The sequence below is a fragment of the Cheilinus undulatus genome, linkage group 15, assembly GCF_018320785.1.
Source record: "Cheilinus undulatus linkage group 15, ASM1832078v1, whole genome shotgun sequence".
Classification (NCBI taxonomy): Eukaryota; Metazoa; Chordata; class Actinopteri; order Labriformes; family Labridae; genus Cheilinus; species Cheilinus undulatus.
Window position 1 is genome coordinate 3,725,607 of NC_054879.1, and position 21,060 is coordinate 3,746,666.

The 21,060-nt window shown below is 38.9% G+C and overlaps 2 protein-coding genes across 3 annotated transcripts; both read left to right on the top strand.

The window, feature by feature from the left end:
* Positions 1 to 170: 170 nt before the first annotated feature.
* Positions 171 to 11,189, top strand: poglut2 (protein O-glucosyltransferase 2). Its single transcript, XM_041807125.1, has 10 exons — positions 171 to 666; positions 2,123 to 2,328; positions 2,449 to 2,654; positions 4,565 to 4,642; positions 5,986 to 6,158; positions 6,852 to 7,089; positions 7,752 to 7,961; positions 8,127 to 8,216; positions 8,717 to 8,821; positions 10,954 to 11,189. Exons 1-10 carry the CDS (start codon positions 470 to 472, stop codon positions 10,969 to 10,971), a joined length of 1,521 nt encoding a protein of 506 aa, XP_041663059.1. The 5' UTR covers positions 171 to 469; the 3' UTR covers positions 10,972 to 11,189.
* A 3,844-nt stretch (positions 11,190 to 15,033) lies between these two features.
* Positions 15,034 to 20,834, top strand: nepro (nucleolus and neural progenitor protein). Of its 2 annotated transcripts, none has more exons than XM_041807382.1 (9): positions 15,034 to 15,146; positions 15,318 to 15,472; positions 15,564 to 15,652; positions 15,799 to 15,927; positions 16,069 to 16,146; positions 16,346 to 16,632; positions 16,900 to 16,958; positions 17,057 to 17,271; positions 20,452 to 20,834. In XM_041807382.1, exons 1-9 carry the CDS (start codon positions 15,062 to 15,064, stop codon positions 20,780 to 20,782), a joined length of 1,428 nt encoding a protein of 475 aa, XP_041663316.1. In that variant the 5' UTR covers positions 15,034 to 15,061; the 3' UTR covers positions 20,783 to 20,834. The 2 variants fall into 2 exon arrangements, with proteins under 2 accessions (XP_041663316.1, XP_041663317.1); XM_041807383.1 differs by having other exon boundaries at positions 15,050 to 15,146; positions 15,298 to 15,472.
* The last annotated feature ends 226 nt before the right edge of the window (positions 20,835 to 21,060 follow it).

Consider the following 21,060-nt stretch of genomic DNA (forward strand, 5'->3'; position numbering starts at 1 on the left):
ATCAATAAATAAAAGGCCAGCACCGTGGGTTTGACTTCCGCATTTCTGTGCAATCAAAGTCAGCTCAGATGAAGCGTCGACTGTGGATTCATCCAATCAAGTCACAGCCCAGGGAAGAACCATCCAATCGTATCGCTACATCGCAGAGCTCTGTCCCGCCCCCTGTTAATTCAGCAGATAGTTTACCGAACTGGATCTAAACTATCTTTCCAAACTTGCCAGTGACAGAAGACTTAAAAATATATCCTTTACGTTCGTAAGTCAGATACAATGCATGCACTGGGCTATGGCTGAATAAAGTCACTCCAAATGGGAAAAGAGAGAATATATATATATTTTAAAAATCAACGTTAGGGACATAAATCAGTTCTTTTGACTCTGGCGCATCTTCCACCAAAGAATGGCCCGACCAGACAGTGAACAGCTGTAGGGAAAGAGCGCTAACGTTGGAGGACCAGCTCGCTGCACAATGGGCTCTCTTGGACTTTTCCCCTGGTTGCTGCTGCATTTCTGTCTGGATCTGTCTTGGCATGAACTCCCGGGGGCTGAGGCAGCCTCCGAACCCAGCACTGCTAAAACTTTAGTATGGGGACCTGGACTGGAGGCAAACATTGTCCTCCCAGCTCGATTTTTCTACATACAAGCAGTGGACAGCTCGGGGAGAAAGTAAGTCTGTTCTAAGTTTTATGCGCAACACAGCGAATACTCCTATTTCTCATATATATCTCATATATATTAAATATTCTCATATTAGGAAAGTAATGCTGGAAGTGCTCCACGTAGCGCCTATTGAAGGGTTACTGAAGTAACACGGAACACAAGAAAAGTAAACCATATCTACAGTATTTAGAGGAAACACAGGAGTTAAATAAACCAGCATAACTTTTCATACACCTGAAAGCTAAGATGCCTGTTTTTTACCAGCTGGAATGAATAGAAATGCTGAAAATGTAACAGTATACATATTTGTGTCCTCATTATTATTTTACCTATCAAAATAGCACTCCGTTGATTGATATGGTTTTATTTTTGGCAGGAAATAACCTTCTTTCAATCAGAACCTTAGTACCGCCAGACAACCAGTGTTAATTTTCAGCTATTTGTAATTTTAGTCTTAGTCTTTTGATTACATGTCTTTAGCTTTAGTCACATTTTAGTCATTTCTACCTGTTTTAGTTTTAGTCGACAAAAACTCCAAACATTTTAGTCCATAAAAAGTCCTCACATTTTAGTCTTTATTTTAGAACAAGAATTTATTTTCTTGCCTAAATCTCGTACCAAACCATGGTACTGTGTTCTCTGCACCCTGTCAGACCTGGGGTCCCTGTGGACAAACATTTTTTGGTCATATTTTTAATAGTCTACGAAATTAACACTGCAGACAACAGAGGAAGGACAATGCAGTGATTCGCTCTAACATGTTGAAATTTTATACTGGTCAATAGAGGGAGCAGACATAAAAGGTCACGCCCCAGGGAGAAAGAGGTAGACGACCTCAAATAACCTCTTACATCAAAAAGCTCCCATGGGCCCAGTGAAGGCGACCCAGCCCAGTGGGCGTCACTTTTACACATTCCTTGGATCTCAGCACACATATCAGTTTCTCACATTATTCACACAACAACAAAATAGACTGTAGCTGTCTGAAGGTGTACAAGACAGCCACTGGGCCAGTTTCTAGCATGCCAGTACCAAGTGTATACCAGTAGTGCTAAAAATCAAACAGTTTTAAGGGTTAAAGAGCTGTCTTTTAGCTTCAGCTCTGCTGTAGGTCAACATCTACATAGTTAAAAGCAAAATAAACAACTTTGGAAATATGTTCAGTGCTTCCCTTGAAATCAAATGCACTGGAGTAAAGAGCAATACAACATAGAATGGGACGCACATGAACCAAAGTTATATAGTTTAGTGGGGAGGGAAAGCACTGACAATGGTCCGAAGGGCTTTTACTGGGGCATTTTGACAAAACACATTTATTGAATGAGTTAATCTTATATTTCTTGGCTTTTTTTGTGTCCCAGGATTACATCACTTAGTGCATTATTCAGGTCTGCAAACATACATGCATCTTCCTACTTTATTCTTTTCAAACAGCACACCCGTCGTTTTGTCTCCTTCATAGTTTAACAACTTCCCCTGGTGAGAAGACTTTTGAAGTGAAGATGGTTTCTCCAGCAGAGCAGTTTGTACGGATATGGATCCAGGTCCTGGATCGTCAGGATGGTTCCTTTCTTGTTCGCTACAGAATGTATGCCACCTACAGAGACCTAGAAATCCACATTCTGCTCAAGAACAAGCATGTTGCACAGTCACCTTTTATTTTAAAAGGTAAAGCACAGTCTGAACTATCAAAAAGAGAATGAGAGCTGTTTTTTCAGCCTCCAGGAACTGTTAAAGATGGCACGTTTTTATACCAGATGGAAAAAATGATCCTCCTCTCCTCCTCAGGCCAAAACTACCACGAGGGCTGCGACTGTCCTCAGCCCAGTGGCTCTGCATGGGAGACCCACATGCACTGTCCTCAGTCCTTCCCCCAGATAGACAGGGATCTGGCCCTCTTTGCAAGCATCGATCCAGATCGCAATGCACAGGAAATCCCACAACGGTTTGGACAGAGACAAAGCCTCTGCCACTACACGGTCAAAGACAACAAGGTACCTCCCACCCACAAAGCCAAGGATACACAAAACTGAAGAAGTAAGCAAAAATATTGGAACCACAATCCCCAAAATATCAACATATTAGACATTCACTTCCCCCACATTGAATTTAACAACAAGCTTTTAACAGCAAGCAGTTGTCTTACTGTGGTTTAACCCAGAGTGAATCAATCAGGCGATCAGTCTTTGTTTGTATGGCGGCAATTTATAACCAAAGTTATCTCAAGACACTTTACAAAGGCCTTGTCCACACGGAGACAAAAACGCTATGTTTCCGTTTTGTTTTTAAAAAGTTTTCCATAATACGGGATAGTTTCAGGAAATGTCTGCATAAGCACAGAACCACTGAAACGACTGAAAACGCTGTAGTATATACGTCAAGCCTGTAAGTGGCTCTGTAACGCTGCAATGGAAATGCACCAAAAGAGAGAAGAAGATCACGGAAAACTGACACAAACTTTCTCCTAGCTGCCCTTGTGGTTGTTTTCCATGTTGGATTTAAGAACATCTGGTGTACGCTGTTCGCGGTGGTGGTAAAGGAGCATCAGAGTTTGCTGATAAAGCCATAGTAAGCTCGATAGCTACTGCGGCACAAACACAACCCTGTGATCTGCCATTGTTGTTTTGGTTTGACAGCGCATGCAGTGTAAGTGGGTTATGCTATGTGTGACGTAATCATTTCATGAAAGATGCGGTTGGCTGTCCACACAGATGAAACAGTAAGCGTTGAGAGATTTGTTCACTCTGGGACCCGGTTTCAAATAGTATCGTTTACAGCCCCCCAAAACCCCGTTTGTGTGTGGATGAAATGCCAATACAACAAAAATCTTTTGCATATACTCCTGAATTCGTCTCCATGCGGACGGGGGCCAAAGGCGGCAGGTGCCAAATCCTCGCTCATTAGAAAGGGGGTAGCAGGGTAGGGGATGGGCAAAGAGAGAGGAAGGGGATGCAGGAAGAGGGACAAGAGAAACAACAAAGCCAGAAATGGAGGACTTATTTATGGTTGTTGTGTCCTTTAACTCATTTTCCATTTTGCAGGATATGGCTGTGATGTCAGAAATGATGGTAGCAATATGTGAAGAATTAGTAACCATGTACTAGCATTAGCAGCTGGAACGATAATAGAGAGGACTATTACTAATAATTATAGCAGTAAAAGTCGAGCTGCTGTTCTAGTAATGATAATGTTAGGATAATGTTGGTCGATGAGCAACAGTAGACAGGTGATGGACCCATAGTTGACTGACAGTTAGCTATCTGTCTTTTACAAAACAAAGGCTGACAATAAGAAGTAATTTATCCAAATATACCCCAAGGCTCTCTATCTGCTAAAGGCTAATATAGTAATAAAGTATAACATTTCTTTGGTGGAAGAGTAATTAGGGCCATGTTGTAATGCAAGGTTGGTCAGGAAACCCTGGAGCTATGTGACACACCTGTAATAACAGTCCAACAAACAGGTGTTCAACGGTGTAATCCTTTCAGAGTACCACTCTAGACGTTAATCCTATTTCCTCTGAAAGTGATACGACCAAGAACACATTGTTAAAGTTTTACCTTTACCTGGGAACATCCATGAGTTTATCTGTTGTCAGTTATTTAGACTGCCATGGTAATTTGGACGTCATGTTTTGAGTCAACTTCAAGGTAAACTTGTAAATAAATTTAGTGTTAGAAAAATATTCCACACCTAGTAGCAGCTTTTAAATGTAAGTTGGCAACTGCACCTAGTCCCATTTCTCATGTAACTAAGAGCAGCTTTTTAGCTCCCTAGTAAACTAACGTTTTAGCTTTCAACCTAAATATGATGTATTCTTCAGTACACTGAATTTGCAGAAAATCCTCAAAATTAATTCATAAACTTCTAAATACTTTTTGACCTAAATCTTTGCTCTCTTTAGGTTTACATAAAAACTTTTGGAGAGCATGTAGGCTTCAGAATCTTCATGGATGCCATCTTACTGTCACTCACCAGAAAGGTAAGCACTGCCTTAGCTATTTAAATTAGTACAATTAAAGAAAAACTCATTTCAGTTGGTATATTTGCCTTTAGTCCCTTTCTAACACCACATGAGTTCACACAAGGGCAGTTAAATCATTTCCTATAGTAACCCTGTTTATTTCCCTTTTAAATGGAGCCACATCTGTAAAGAACATGCATTTATGGGATGAGCAGCAGAGCTGAGTATGTGGTTTGCCCCAATGAAAATTTTGCCAAAACTGGATGATTGAAGTCTGAAGAAACAGTAAATTCCTTTAACAAACAGGAGCCTCAGTAGAAGAACCATACAACAGCCTGGCTCCTCCTCCTCATGCTGGTCACCAGTCTGGTCACACGCTGCTGTGGGATGGCATCCCGTTCTTCAACCAGAATTCATTGCAAGTCAGCCAACGTGGTTGTGTTGGTCACTCTGGCGCCAACAGCACGCTCAAACTGATCCTACAAGTGTTCAGTCGGGTTGAGGTCAGGACTGCTGGCAGGTCACCCCGTCCTCTCCACTCCCAGATTCTGGAGGTAGTCTCTGATAAACCCCGCTCTGTGGGGGCCAGCTATGTCATCTTGGAGGATAGAGTTCGGTCCCAGACTGTGGTGATATGGGATCGCCAGTGGTTGGAGCCAGGATCAGTAGCAACAGAAAAATAAGCTGTACAGCATTATTTGATTTGGCAAATTTTTCATGGGTGCAACCCACAGGTTCAGCTCTGCTGCTCATCCCACAATTGCATGTTCCTTATAAATGTGGTTAAAGGGAAAATTAACAGGCTTTCCAACAGTTTAAGATTTATTACCAGGAAGCATTGTTACAGCAAAGAAATAATCTACCAAACACACATTTCCTTACTTTTTATGCTCAGTTTATTTTTAGTGTTTGTCATACATGACCAAGAAGAATAAAATTACAGATTAGCCACTTTGTCCGAATTTGCACTCGCCCTTGGGGCTTGGTGTCAGTCTGAGTCTCATGCAGTCCACATTTAATGGCACTTCTTCTTTCACCCAGAATTGTAGGTCTGCAATAGAGAGAGCAGGCAGTGATTGTTCTTGCTTTCTCTCTTAGTGTGGCAGATTAACTCTTACATGCATTTTATAAACGACTGAAGATACCAACATAGATGTCACCATAGATGTCAATGACAAAGAAAAAGCTCAAATATTCAAGAGTGTTTTCTCCTGATGCTGTTAATATCAGTCATTCATCACCACTAAAATAAAATCTCATAACATAAATGTATAATATGAATAAGCAAAGCTGAAGTGCTTCTCTATTTATAATCTATCTATCTTTTAATACTCTTTTCCCCTCGCTTCAACATGGCCCAGGTGCAGCTCCCTGATGTTGAGTTTTTTGTTAACCTGGGAGACTGGCCTCTCGAGAAGAGGAAACCCACTGAAAAACTCCATCCGATCTTTTCCTGGTGTGGCTCCAACAATACCAGAGATATAGTCATGCCCACCTATGACTTGACTGAATCTGTCCTTGAGACCATGGGAAGGTAAAGTATTGCATCTGTAACAAAGATTTTTACTGAATTAATTGGAAAAATGTACATGTTAATGTTTCCAACTGTCCACAAGACTAAGCGTTAGCAATAGTCCGTAAAAGAGAAAACTGAGGTTACCACCACTCACTCTTGAGTTCTACTAATGCATTGCTCACTGCCATTCGACCTGGTGACTGTGAAAAGTTTGTATCTTGCTTACTAGAAGAGGATGTTAGCCGTAGTCTGCATGGACACTTGCAGTCTGCTGTAGCAGGATTTTATACCACTGCACCATGATAAAATGGCACTGGCAGACAGGACTGAAACAAGTCTGTGTTCAGATGCTCATTATTTCAAATTACTGTGTGACAACAAAGTTGCCTGGAAACATTTAGCTTTACTGCTAGGCTGAGCCAGCTCTTTATATTTGTTTTTTATTGACCCGTAAATCCAGTGTCAACTGGAGTTGCTGCTTGACAAAATGCTGTTTTATTTACTACAGCACTGCACAGGTAGTGAGACAGCAAAGCAAGGATCTGTAGTATATATTTATATTGAGGCAAAACTGATTCTACTAAATCAGCTGCTTGACTAAAATGGAAATATCAAAGTATGTGCATGCTGTATATGAGTCCTTGTCAGTTACAGAGCAATATCGTATCCTCTAGTTAATAACTGACGACAGGATTTCTATCCAATAAACAGAGTCAGTCTGGACATGATGTCTGTGCAGGCCAACACTGGGCCAGCATGGTCCAGAAAGAATGCCACCGCCTTCTGGAGAGGCCGGGACAGTCGTCAAGAACGTCTGGAGCTGGTCAAGCTTTCTCGAGCTCATCCTAGCATGATAGATGCTGCCTTTACCAACTTCTTCTTCTTCAAACATGATGAGAGCCTGTATGGGCCGCTGGTTAAACATGTGTCTTTCTTTGACTTTTTTAAGGTGAGCTACTTTTTAATTGCATTTATTCATAAACTGTCTGAGAAAATATATTTTATTGACTTTTTATCTGGAGAGTCTTTCTGAAGCAAACATTGGCATGTGATGGTGAGTGGATAATAGTACTGCTAGAGCAAGGGAGACTTCAGATTTAACTCTCCTGTTGTTGCTTTAAGGATTTTTTACCCCCTATCTAGTTAATAGGTTCAGACAAGCTGAGGCTACATGCACACAACAGTTAAAAGTGACCTGGATCAGATTTTTTGCTCACATGTGACTCTGACTTACATCTGATTTTTTTTCTGACAGCGTGAACAGCGCAAGTCACATTGAATCTGACCATTTCAAATCAGATTCAGGCCACTTTCGTATGTGCATTTCTAAGTCAGATACATATCTAATCTTTTGAAAGTCCACTGCGGTGTGAACAGCCAAACAAAAAAGTCAGATCTGAGAAAAGATCAGAATTGTCCATTAAGACCTGCAGTGTGAACGTAGCTCGAGTGTACCTGACTTTAGGCCCACCAATCACACAGAATAAATGAACCTCTGGCTCATGATTAAAGTAAAGCTCTAAATATTTATCTACACTAGCACTTGTATAATCATTTTCTAACAGTTTCATCATTACTGAATAATTTGAATTGTCCCATGTCTATCTCCAGTACAAATACCAAATCAACATCGATGGCACTGTGGCAGCGTACCGTCTGCCATACCTTCTAGCTGGAGACAGCGTGGTTTTAAAGCAAGACTCTGGTTATTATGAGCATTTCTACAATGAGCTTCAACCATGGGAGCACTACATCCCAATCAAAGCAGACCTCAGTGACCTGCTGGAAAAGATCCAATGGGCTCGTGACCACGATGAAGAGGTGATAATGATCACTGGCAGGGAACAATTCTTTGTGTGTTTAATAGACTCTCACATTTACTTGTTCACATAAGCAGGTGTTTTTATATTGTATAGTTTCTTGTTTATGTTTTATTTTTACAAAAAGGAAAAAAAATGTAATGATTCTCATTTCATCTTTTTGCAGGCGAAGAAAATTGCACTGAGGGGTCAGCAGTTTGCCCGCAACCATCTAATGGGAGACACCATATTTTGTTATTACTACAAACTTTTCAAGGTAATATTTGTACAGTCCTATAATTTTAGAAATCACTTTACTGAAACTCAAAACACTACCCAAAGAAGTCTCATCCGTGCTGCACCTTCTCCCTCATACTGCATTTATGCCAGGACCAGGGTTATATGCAGCACACTGACACTGGATGGCCTTATGTATGCGTCACTCTCGTTTTCTTATAAGATAAACTTTTATTGATCCCTTATGGAGGGAAATTTGTTTTTTACAACAGCTCATGAAGATAGAGACAAGAAATTAGCAATATATAACAAAAGTAAGGAGTAAAATATACAAACAATACTTAAATGCAATATAAAAAAATTACAAATAACAGTAATATTTACATATTTACATGTGTACACCTTCACTTACGGAAGGACCCAGACCAGATTATAAATAAAAACATACTAGTGTGCATGGTACTGATGTGAAAGAGGGGCTACCATGTCCTTCCCCTACCTGTCCCAGCTGTTTTTGTAAGCTCAGTGCTTTTCTTTTAGGACTATGCCAAACTTCAGATCACACAGCCAAAGATTCGAGCAGGAATGGAGCTGGTCGAGCAGCCCACTGATGACCTGTTCCCATGTACCTGCCACAGAAAGAGGGTAAGAGATGCTATTAAGTTCCTGCTGCATTGTATCACCTCTTTAATGCTTACAGGCATAACCTGGATAACACAAAAGATTCTGTACCAACTGGTGCCAAAATCTTTGTGAGAGTCTTCATCTCTCCTTAAATCATGGGGTTGTGTTGTTTGCAAAGATATTTAAAATGCATCAGAACAGAGCAGTAATGTAATGTACCCAGGTCTTATTACATATTCAGTCATTGTCCATCAAAATAGCTTAACAAGGCTTTTGTGCAACTAGGACTTATAAAATGGGAAAGTAGAACTAGGAAGGAAAAGAGAACCTTTACATCTAGAATCTCAAAGGACTACCTCAGTGACAATGATAGAACTGCACTTCTGTTATTCCAGAACGATACATTTAGCTTTGCAAAAAAAAAAAAAAAAAACACCTTTCTTTGGTGGATTCACAATTTGTCAATCTAAATAAAACCACAATTTCACTATGTTCACTGACCTACTAAAGATCGAAGAAGCCATCTCTCATAAATATGAGCTTTTGAACACTTAAAAAAGAGTCTATGGGCAAAAGTCCTGATTAAAAACATGCTTATAAACTTGACCCTCGGATTTCAGAAGGTAAAGTCAGAGCCCACCATTATTGTGACATCAGAACAAAGCTTTTATATAACAGCAGTAAATGAGAATAAATGTTAAATCAGTTCAACTTTTCAGTCTAGAGGTGGTACACACTACTCTACAGAGTGTGGCTCCCTCTGGTGTGTGGGCGGTGCAATAACACTTTTCTGAATTAATGCAAGCAAAACTAATATATTATGAGCCCTGCAAATCCACACGGTGTACTCGATCAGTCTGGCTGATTAGATTTCTAGTAATGTTAAACGCGGGTTTAACTATGCTGATATAATATGACATCACCAGACTCTGCACTACTGTTCTGGAAGTCCGTTAGATTTTAAGCACCTACAGATTTTAGTCAGAGCTCTAAGTAGGCAAAAGTAAAAAGACCTGTGCATTTAACCAGGAGATATTTAGGAACCTTCAAACCTGACACAGTGTTTTTTTCTTTGGTGTAATTTCAAATGATATCAAAATTCAATTGTTATGATCCAGCTCATGGTGAAAAAGGGAAGAAACAAAACCAGAATTAATTGGTTAAAATGAAAGTTATTTAATTACAAAAGAGGTAAAATTGTTTTATAAAACACGGAAGATAAGAGGCAACTGAAAGGACCAGTGGATGCTGATCCCAAGCTGCTAGTAGTGTTGCACGCAAGACCACACTATCAGAGACCAAGCCTTGCCCGAGACCAAGACTTTTGGGGGTCAAAGCCAAGTCAAGACCAAGGCCATAGATCAATTGTAAAAGCCATGACAAGGTTGAACAGTTAAAGAGCATTCTCTCTTTAATTTTAGGTGACTGTGACTCTTTCAAAGCACAACATGCAAAAATCTCAAATCTTAACAACTTTGTTCTACTAACTTCTTGTAAAAAAAAATATAAACCCTTGTATGTAGTTAAAAGCCACTGACAAGTGTGGAATTATTTTAAATATCTGAATATGGGATGTTTATCTAGATTTATCAGGTGAATGAGGCCTAAAGTAAGTGTTCAGAGGTATTTCTGACTAGAAATAAGATGGACTGATGTCTGTTTTTGCAGGTGTAGCTGTTTGTTGTTTTAGCAAGTGCTTCTCCTTATTATTACATTAATGAAGTCAAAGAATAGCAGATCAGTGCTGGTCTCGACTGGTCTTGATGGAAAATCCCGAATCTGGTGTTTGTTGGCGCAGGTCCTCTCTGTTTGGCTAATTGCCTCAGTTCAGCTGCACACCAATCAAGCTTCTCAGCTGGCAGCACAAGTGGATGACATTACCTGAAGATCACAGCAAACACACAAACACACCCACATACACACACAGAACCCTCCACAGAGGTTAATCTCACACATTGGAGAGGCTGGGGCCGTAGCATCAATTTTAAACAAGTGATTGTTACTTCTTGTACTTCTGCTGGTGTAATATGACAAACTGTTTTATTTTTGGTTACTTTAAACAAATTCAGCTCAGAATTTGTTTTAGAATCTTCATTTTGTTGTAACCCACTGAAATCCTTCTGACACTAACATAATTTTTTTTTTTTTTCCAGACAAAGGATGAACTTTGACATCCAAGCATCCAGTTATGGAGAAATCCTTCATGTTTCATGAACTGCCAAAGAATGTTAAGAGTGTAAATTAAATTTTTTAAGATGATATCAATATTACAATATTTTTTTCTTTAAAAATATATATATATTTTTCTTTTATTATGTGCAAAGGGACTTTCTTCAGTTTGTATTGTGCAGTTGCTAAAACAAAACCAGTAAAAGCCTTTTTATGAATATGCAGAGCATTTGGATCTTGATTTTTATCCTGTATTTCCAAAAGCGTCTCACCTAAAGTGCCCTGGAATGAGACAAAAATACCCAGTCAGTTCCAAGATTGTGGTTGAGAACAAGCAAGCATCCTTACTTCCTGCCATGACCTTGCAATGCTCATGTTTTTGTTAGGGCAGGCAGTCATTCCAGTCAACAGTCATATGCAGTGTCTGCCAGGAAGTAAGAAGAATAAAGCTTTTCATGGGAAGGTAATTAGCTTAATGGCTAATATTAGCTCTTTGACATGATAATGGCTTAAGATAATGTATGATAAGAAGGCATGTTATTTGCAATGTTAAGAAGCCACAGACACTTCAGACAATCCACCTGTGAGGTGTATTTTTACTGTCAGATGGCGAGACTGGTTGAATTATGGTATATATTTGGGATTTGTTGAGTAAAATCCAGCCTATGCACATTCAAATCTTCACAAATATTTCAAGGATGTTGCTCAGTGTCCTGATGTACTGTTAGGTGACTGCAGTGCTCTGTGAATACCTGGCTCTTTTAGAGTTACTTTCAGGGGCTTTGGTTGCCATGGAAACTGAACCCGAGATGAACTCATGCCAGCTCTTGAGGAGATGTGAAATCAAGCCGTCAGGGTTTGGAGTGAGAGATTGGTTTTATTTCAAAGTTGTTTGTTGGAGGCACTTTGTTATGAAAAAATCTTTTACTTAGTTGACAAAATGTTGATCTAAACACATGAAATTAACAAATTTGAAATGAGAATTGAAGAAAAACAAAGACAGAACCAAAAATTATGTTGTTTTTAAGTCTGAAAGGTTTCAAAACAATCTTTAATGTAACGGGTGTTAATGAACATTAGAAGCAAATCACATGCAGCCCCTTGTGTCCAGTTGGCAATCAGAGATTTTTCAAACATTTTTTTCTTTCCACACCTGAATCAATTACCTGTAGCCTGAAGTAATGCTCACTGCAAGCCAAGGCTCCATCTGCTGTTTAAAGTCAGAATTACACACACAATTTTCAAACACATTTTGGCTCCATCACATCCTTTACTAAACAACCATCTTGGGTATCATTAGCAGCTACGCAGAACTCAGAAAAGTATACATGGTGCAAATATATCTAACAACAAAAACCCACCAGAAACATGACCAAAGAAAAGACTGCAGCAGGGGTCACTGTTCAACAGGCAACGTCTCAACATTAAGAATTCAAATATACCATGAGTGCATTAATACATGGGCTACCTTCGTCTGCAGCCCAGAGCCTCACACTTATAGGAACCCTAGAATAATTTGTGGAAACACGGTTTTAAGTAATAATGCATTAACTATCTCACCCATGGTGTAATAAAAAAATAGATAAATAAAACTACAAATTGGTAATAAATAATGCATACCGATAAAATGATATTATAAACCATGCATCATGAAAACTAACAATAAAAAAAGAAAAAGATGAATTTACTCTTGTGCACAACCAAGCATGATGGGAAGTAAGAGCATGTCTCTACACCAGGGGTGTCAAACTCAAGGCCTGGGGGCCAAAACGGGCCCGTGGTGCAGTTATACCCGGCCCACCAGATCATATCATATTTTTATTATAACTGGTCCACTGGTTTGAGGTCTGCAGATTTCCTCTAGTTTAAAAATGTAAACTTAACCTTGATGATTTAAAATGTCCTTGTTAGGTTGTAAAAATTAGAAAAAGTTAATATAATTAGAAAAAGTCAGGAATATAGGGAAATACATTTCTGTTTTCATTTCATTTTCTTAATTTTGCATCTCACAGTTATGACAAAGTCATGGTTTTGACTTTTTATTTTATATGTTGACCTTTTTGATTGACAATTTTGACTTTTATCTTGTTTTTTTTTAACCTTTCGATCCTCAATTTTAAATTTTTAGGAAACATTTTGACCTTTTAAACTTGTCTTTTTAAATTTTTTTCTCTCACATTTTGACCTTTTAGCTCCCTAATTTAACTTTTATCTTGTAATTTGACCTTTTGATCCTCAATTTTGAAGTTGAAGAAATATTTTGAACTTTAAGACTGATGTTTTTCTCATGCTTTGATAGTTTAGACCAATAATTCTGAATTTTATCTCATATTTTGACCTTTAAAAGTCATGATTTCAAATTTTTATTTCCTATATTTGCATTTAGTTATTCATTTATTTTACTTTAAATGCCATGTTTTGACATTTTGAGCTATTAAGTTTGATTTTTATCTCAAATTTTTAGCCTTTAAACTTATCATTTTGACTTTTTTCAATCTCAGAATCATTTATCATCAGTGCTAAGGTGTTTTCACCCATGATTAATTGCTGGTGAAAATGAGGTTGACAGTTTGTGGTTAAATGTTGACCGTCTTCAGCCCTCAGGCTGGACCCAAATTCAGAATTCGACCCCAGCTGTGGTTAAGTTTGACATGCCTGCTCTACACTATGATTGGTTAAAAACAGTGTACTGTCTACATCACGCATCCTAATCCGCGTGTTTGTTTTGCTTTATTTATTTATTTATTTTTAATTTTGTGTTAAATCCTGTCTTCTTAACACTGCTTGATGGAGAACTCTGTCCACCTGAAGACGGATGGATGTCATGTGGAATCATTCTCCTGCTGTGTGCCACTGCGTAAGTATTGTACTCAAGTAAAAGTACAGTTACTCTGGTTAGAACTCACTCAAGTAGAAGTAACAGTAGTGATTTCAAAACGTACTCAAAAAAGTACAAGTACATAAAAAAGTCCTCAACCACAGTAATCTGAGTAGATGTAATTAGTTACTTTGCACCTCTGGTTTTAATGCACCAGAAACCAGGCCCTGAAAATGTAAGAAAGGCCTAAAGTGTATTCAAACCAGAAACTTAAAAAGGAAGGGAATAATCAAAACAATCTAAGAACAGGCAAAACAAAAAGGACACAGTATTACACCACTGTACAGCCCAAAGAGGAACAACTGAGGACATGAAGAAAGAACACCAACATTAAAAACTCCAAAGAAAGTCTATTTGACTTCAGTGTTGCTGCTTATCATTGACATTTCGCAGGCTGTAATAATCCAAAACAAAAAAACGACTTTGCATGCAGTATTTTGAGAATACTTCATATTTTCGGTTTGTACCATCTGAAAACATGGTGCCCTCATGACAAAAATCTGGCATTTAATATTTAAATATTCAAGCATATCAATATTTGTATCAGATGTAGCCGATAAACCAGCTCCATGAAAGCAGAATAAAGTATAAATGTATAACTTTTTAATAGCGACAATATGAGGAGTGCATATTATGCACTAAAGGTCCAAAGAGTAACAAGTATTTAAACGGTCCCAGCGGGTTAAAAACTGCTTTATCATGGTTTTAGTCCATTTTTGGTGGTGGTAATACCCTAGCCTAGTGTTACTCTACCCTGCTCAACCAAAGAGCCAAATTGTTAAAGAAATACCTTTGCAAGAGCCTCAATCTAAGTGGTGAAAAGTGGCAAAAATGGCTTTGAGTAGCAATATAAATAAGTTTTTAAAAATGAGTTACAGGGGGCAAAAATGGTCTAAAAGTGGCAACAAAAGAGTGAAAAGTGACTAAAATGGGCAAAAATCAGTCAAAATTGGCAAAAATGGGCAAAGAAATAGGAAACAAGTGGTATGTAATGGCAAAAGGTAGTTTAAATGGGCAAAATTTAGCCCAAAATGGACAAAAAAGTGGCCAAAAGAAAAGGCAAAAATGTGAGAAAAAGGAAACAAATGATATGAAAAGTGTCAAAGGAGCTCCGCTGCGCTCGAGACCTGTGGGGGCAGCACTACGCCTCGGTTGAGTCTACTCCGCCGGAAATTCAACACACGAAGAAGAACTAATAGCTTTCACAGGGAAGCATGGCTGCGGAGTTGTGGAACAGGGTAAACATCCCCATCCCCAGCGCGGTCTGTTGTGTCCGTATTCAGTTCAGCTCAAACACTGGTAAGATGTACACATTAACTGAAATTAGCTCTGGGTGACTTGTAGTGTGATGTCTGGAGTGAAACCTGCCAATAATGCCGCGTGCAGCGTGTGTGAAAGCATGTCTGGACTAGAAAGTTAGAATTTGTATATTGCTAAATTAATGTTAAAGTGTTTTTACTGTTGCTACAGATGCTAAAATCAAAACATTGATGGCGGAAATCGATAAGGTTCTCAAACTGACTGGGAGTGAGGTTCTTCAGACTGAGGTCAGAGTTCTCTACAAGTTACTGTACGTCCTTAACAACAGTTTCAGGGGCAACAAGACGTTTAAAGGCTTACAGCAGGTAAGAAGCCTTCTGTGTATACTGGAGTTATCAGTGAGAAGTAAACCTCATTAACTGGTGCATACACTAAACACTGGATCATCTGTCTCAGGTTAAACAATGCGTCAGCAGACTGGAGAAGATGAATCTGGAAGTTTCTCTTAAGGAGCTGAAGGAGCTGTGTCCCCCTAGAGTTCAGCGGTAGGTGAAACTATCTGCCTTTAAGTGTGCTAATTACCAGTGATAAAGGTACAGATTGGCCAATAAACTGGTGATTGTTCAATGTTTATATGGATTACACACAGCAGGAATGTGAATGTGAATGAAATGTGTCTTTGTGTGTTTAGACAACTTGGCATCAAGACTGGGGAGTGTGAAGTTCCCAGTCAGCCCATGCTGGAGTGGCTTTGCCTCAAAGTTCTTGGCGCCACCCAGCTGATGTGCTGCACACTGAATCGCTGCAGTAGAGCTTTCATGTATCCTTCTGTAAACATGAACATTAATTTCACTCAGGTTTCTGATCGTTTCATTTGTCTTCAGCTTGATCTGTTTTGTTTTAGTCCATGGTCTTGTCTGTTTAGAAGTCTGTGTGTTGCCCTTATAAATGTTTGCTTCAGACTCTCAAAACAGCAGATGAAATGGGAAGAGTTTCTTATCTTGAACATCGTGATAAGTAGCATGCTCAGTCGTCTCTGGTGAGTATTTTTCCCAACTGACACATAAAAAAAGCAAATAAATGCAGGACTATTCCAGATTAAAACATCTATCACTACAGTACAACTTTTAGCACTGATACCCTCAGATTTAGAAAAATCTTCTTTAGAATAGTTTGATTTTTATTTGCTCTAGAAATATCTTCAGGACACTAAGTCTACATCTGTTCTGCTTCATCAGGGTTATGTTCCGCGGGGTCCTGTGCTGCCTATCTACTCTGTACCAGGCGCTCCTGGAGATCCTCAAAGATGTGGCCAAGGCCCAACCCATGCCGTTCCTCACAAACTTCTCCCTGCCAGCAGATGTGGCTCTCTTCCTGGATCCGTCTGATGCGCTCTTACTGACCAAGCAGTCAGCTCATGACCCTGAAGTCAAACAGCAGAGGAAGAAGATGCCATCTGTTTTAGTCAAGAACCAGAGGCAGACAAAGAAGGTTAAAGAAGACCTGGGTATAGCTGTTGACAGAGGTTTGGATCTGTTTCATTGTTCGATAGTTTGTGCAATGAACAGTTTTGATATAGAATTTTTGATCTTATATTTTTGCACACACTGCACCGTAATATTCTACATAACAAAAACTTCTTAAGTTGAACAATCAGTCCACCATAAAGGTAGTATTCTCATCTTTCCCCAGAGTCCTGGATGATTTGTTGATTGTTTTGAAAAAAAAAAAAAAAGAGTTTTTTCTCACTACAACAACACACGGGACTGAAATGTTATTTTCTGATTTTCAGGTTCAGTTGCTGACACTGACATGAAACCATTTCTCAAGATTTTTAATAACTTCCCAAAGGTATGTAAGAACCAAATAAAATGTCAATCACATCTTTTATTATTTAAAAAAAATCAGATATTGCAGTTAACCCATTGTTTTTAATCATGTTCTTACAGGACAAGTCCCTCCAGCTAAAAAGGCAAAAAGCTGAAAGGAAACAGAAGTTCATAAAACAGCTGAGAAAGGCTACGACCTTCACAGACATGGAGAGCTGTCTAACAAAGATGATCCAGTGGTGCAGATCTCAAAGGATGAAAAAGGAAAGATGCCTCTTAACCTTCCTGCATTTGAAATGCAAAAGGATGAAAGGCCTGGAAACAGCAGGTTACAAGTAAGTGTAATACTGCAGTTATACATTTAGTGGCCCCTTAGTCTAGTAGTGAAGAGGATAACACAGACAGCCCAACATAACCGGGCATTCTTTGGGTTATAGGCATGACAAAGCCTGAAGCCCCACTTTGAGATATTGTTTATTATGAAGCTGATTATGAACTTTTTCTGTTATTTCAGTGTCACTGCTTCAGGCTTTGTGCTCACTGACATAAAACAGGGTGTTTAGGATGTCATGTGACACAAAAAGGAGCATAATACGTTTTCATTTATGTCAAATAAAAGTAGTGAGAAGTGATGATGAACGCATAAACATTTATGTTATAAAAAGGCACTGCTACAGTTACTATGCTTATTTTTAGATTTGGCTAGTTAGTTCAATTTGGCTTTACCATAAATACAACAAAATATTAATGCAGCATTTCATACAGTACATCTATTAAACTTTATTATACACATGATTACAATTTTTGATTGGATAGCATTAAGGATATGTGGACCTACATTTAGTATCTGGCTAAATCAAAATTAAATAATGTAATTAACTAGATTGGAAATGTGATGATTTATTATTCAGTTTAGCTTGATCCATACATGTTGATCTGTTTTATGAACTGTTGTTGTAAAACCAGCCATATTATAAAGACATTTCAGTATATAATAACCAAGCTTCAAGTGTACATTTCTTAAGATGATGTACCCTTTAATGTGAGATGATCTGATACGTTTAAATGTTTAAATATAAACACCTAAAGAGGAGGGGGCTACAGTAACACTAACTGCATGACCTCATTCTTTGACAATAGTAACATAACACAATGATTCATGAAGTTTCCATAAACATATTCCTCAGACTGAAGGTTTGCAGTGCCAGCTGAGCACATTCACGTTCACTGAACTCCTCCCATCTTTGCGTTCTGTTTCCTTTAACGCTGACATGGATGCAGAGCCAGTTTTTTTTGTCTGTGTGGCTGTTCTTAAGCTGTTTGTTCCCTTCAGCGTTATTACAGTGTTTGCCCTGGGGTTTATACACTACCTGGCCAAAACAAAAGTCACCACCTGGATTTAACTAAGCAAATAGGTACGAGCCTCCTATTGGATAATTACTGCATGGGCGATTATCTTTCAGCTGGCAACAAGTCATTTAACCCCAGCTGATTTCTTAAACAACCATGTTGAAAGACACATCCTGTGGTCGTGGAAAAGATGTTAGTCTATTTAAGAAGGGTCAAAACCACTAATCAGTAAGGCTAACCGGAAAAAAAGGCTTCAGTTTGCTAGGGAGCATAAAGATTGGACTCTGGAGGAATGGAAGAAGGTCATGTGGTCTGATGAGTCTAGATTTACCCTGTTCCAGAGTGATGGGCGCATCAGGGTAAGAAGAGAGGCAGGTGAAGTGATGCACCCATCATGCCTAGTGCCTACTGTACAAGCCTGTGGGGGCAGTGCTATGATCTGGGGTTGCTGCAGTTGGTCAGGTCTAGGTTCAGCAACATTATGTGCCCAAAGAATGAGGTCAGCTGACTACCTGAATATACTGAATGTCCAGGTTATTCCATCAATGGATTTTTTCTTCCCTAATGGCACGGGAATATTCCAAGATTACAATGCCAGGATTCATCGGGTTCAAATTGTGAAAGAGTGGTTCAGGGAGCATGAGACATCATCTTCACACATGGATTGGCCACCACAGAGTCCAGACCTTAACCCCATTGAGAATCTTTGGGATGTGCTGGAGAAGGCTTTGCTCAGTGGTCAGACTCTCCCATCATCGATACAAGATCTTGGTGAAAAATTAATGCAACACTGGATGGAAATAAATCTTGTGACACTGCAGAAGCTTATCGAAATAATGCCACAGCGAATGCGTGCTGTAATCAAAGCTAAAGGCGGTCCAACGAAATATTATATAATTATATAGTGTGTGACCTTTTTTTGGTGGTGACTCTTTTTTTGGCCAGGCAGTGTATTTGAACCATGGCCAATCATGAGGCAGAGTTGGCTCCCAAGACAGTCTGGCTTCAGGCTGTTCATCTCTGATGGCCACTCTCACAGATTAGTCTTCTGAACGGAAATATACGCTTGAACTTTAGAAATAAAATCAGAATAAACTTCCATTTAGGGTTAGTGTAAGGTTCAAGGTAGTTGTACGGATACCAAAAGTGAAACACCTGACCTCAAAACTTAATCATTAAATAATTAATGAAGCCCGAATAAACAGTCTGCTAACTGGAAAAAAAAACAAAAAAAGTTTGTCCTCTATGACAACATTCTAATAATGCTAACTCATTAGCTGCACAAGCTACATACATAATGTAGCCAACAGAGCTACATAGCTAACATTGCTTATGCTAAGCTATGCATCTATGTAGTTTGGTTATCTTTAGCTATGTAGGCTAAAGCTCATTTTACTTAAGTTGCTAACTTAGCTATAGATAACAGAGCTAAGTAGCTAGCATAGCCAAAGCTAAGCTCAAAAAGCAACTATTTAAGCTATGTAAATGCATTGTCTATGTAGCTTTGTTAGCTTTAGCTATGTTTGCTAAAGCTCATGCTCCTAAAGTAACTTGGCTACATTAGCTTATGTACTGTAGTGACACTAACTACGTGACAGAAGCTAAAGGGAGCCACTGGTCATGGAACTACTTCTAAAATAAGTCTATATATACTTTAATCTCGTTAGACCCCTGTACCTTTTTTCAGTCTTATTTATGAAGTGTTGCTTAGACTTTAATGTTTGCAATATGGTTATTTCATGAATGTAACTGCCAGACTTTGTTTATTAATAAATATGAATTTAAAAAAAAAGGAAAACTAGAAACATGCTGTACCAGCTAATTACTGAGACATGCTGTGTCTCAGATCAACGGTCTGTGAGTGTGGTAGTCAGAGATGAACGGTTTGCAGCCAGACTCTCTAGATTTGGCACAAGTGAAATTTTTAGTGAGTTTTCCACCTACAGTACTTAGCGCTGGGTTTTTAATGTTACATGCTATCATTGTCTGAAGCCATTTACAGAACTTTTACTTCAGAGAAATCACCGACTAAAGTAGAAATTATCAGCTCCCAGTGTAGGTATAGATGGATTGCCCTGTGCTATTTTAGTTTTTAGGGTTTTTTTGCTACTTATTTTGCTACCTAAACTAACTGGATGTTTTATATTGTTCATCCTCATCCCCAGAATCCACAAAAGGTTCAACAACCTCAGAAAGGAAGCTTACTGGGCTTTTTCTCCTCAAGGGTCAGTGCCAAAGTCCTGCCGGTCTTCTGCTGCAATGCTAGGAAATGTTCGCCTGAGAACTCCTTTTCATTTGTTAAGAGGTCAAATGAAGTCTTCTGCAGTTAGATGTGGTATGAAAACGAAATGGATGAAGAAAAGAAGGAAGAGGACTGAGATCCTAGAGTCTGGGCTCCCAGGAGACAACCAAAGAAACAGGAAAACAAATGAACAGACACTTCATACCAAAGAAAATGATGACATAGATGATATATTTGCCTCTTTTGGTTTGTGATGCATTCGATTCTGCCACATTTGAAGAAATAAAGCTGCTGAACTCAAGAGTACTGAATGTTTCCAAACTGATGATTGGACATCGAAAAAATGTGAAAGAGGTGGGTAACGGCAGCAGCTGCATTTAAAGGATGCACGCCGTCCTTTAAATGCAGCTTACTCTACTGACCCCTTCTGGTTAGTCTGTAGTATCTCCTGACACACAGAGCATTGCTACAGAGATGTCATGATATATTTGGTAATGAAATGCAAGCTCTCCAATCTCTCTTTAGTGTAATT

What these genes read in the sequence shown, in the direction of transcription:
- poglut2 (XM_041807125.1), top strand. Translation starts at nt 470, where the DNA reads ATGGGCTCTCTTGGACTTTTCCCCTGGTTGCTGCTGCATTTCTGTCTG. An exon ending in CTTTCTTTGACTTTTTTAAG is followed by an intron (nt 7,090 to 7,751) that starts GTGAGCTACTTT and finishes GTCTATCTCCAG; the next exon opens with TACAAATACCAAATCAACAT. An exon ending in ATTACTACAAACTTTTCAAG is followed by an intron (nt 8,217 to 8,716) that starts GTAATATTTGTA and finishes CTTTTCTTTTAG; the next exon opens with GACTATGCCAAACTTCAGAT.
- nepro (XM_041807382.1), top strand. Translation starts at nt 15,062, where the DNA reads ATGGCTGCGGAGTTGTGGAACAGGGTAAACATCCCCATCCCCAGCGCG. An exon ending in CGTTTAAAGGCTTACAGCAG is followed by an intron (nt 15,473 to 15,563) that starts GTAAGAAGCCTT and finishes CATCTGTCTCAG; the next exon opens with GTTAAACAATGCGTCAGCAG. An exon ending in GGGTATAGCTGTTGACAGAG is followed by an intron (nt 16,633 to 16,899) that starts GTTTGGATCTGT and finishes TCTGATTTTCAG; the next exon opens with GTTCAGTTGCTGACACTGAC.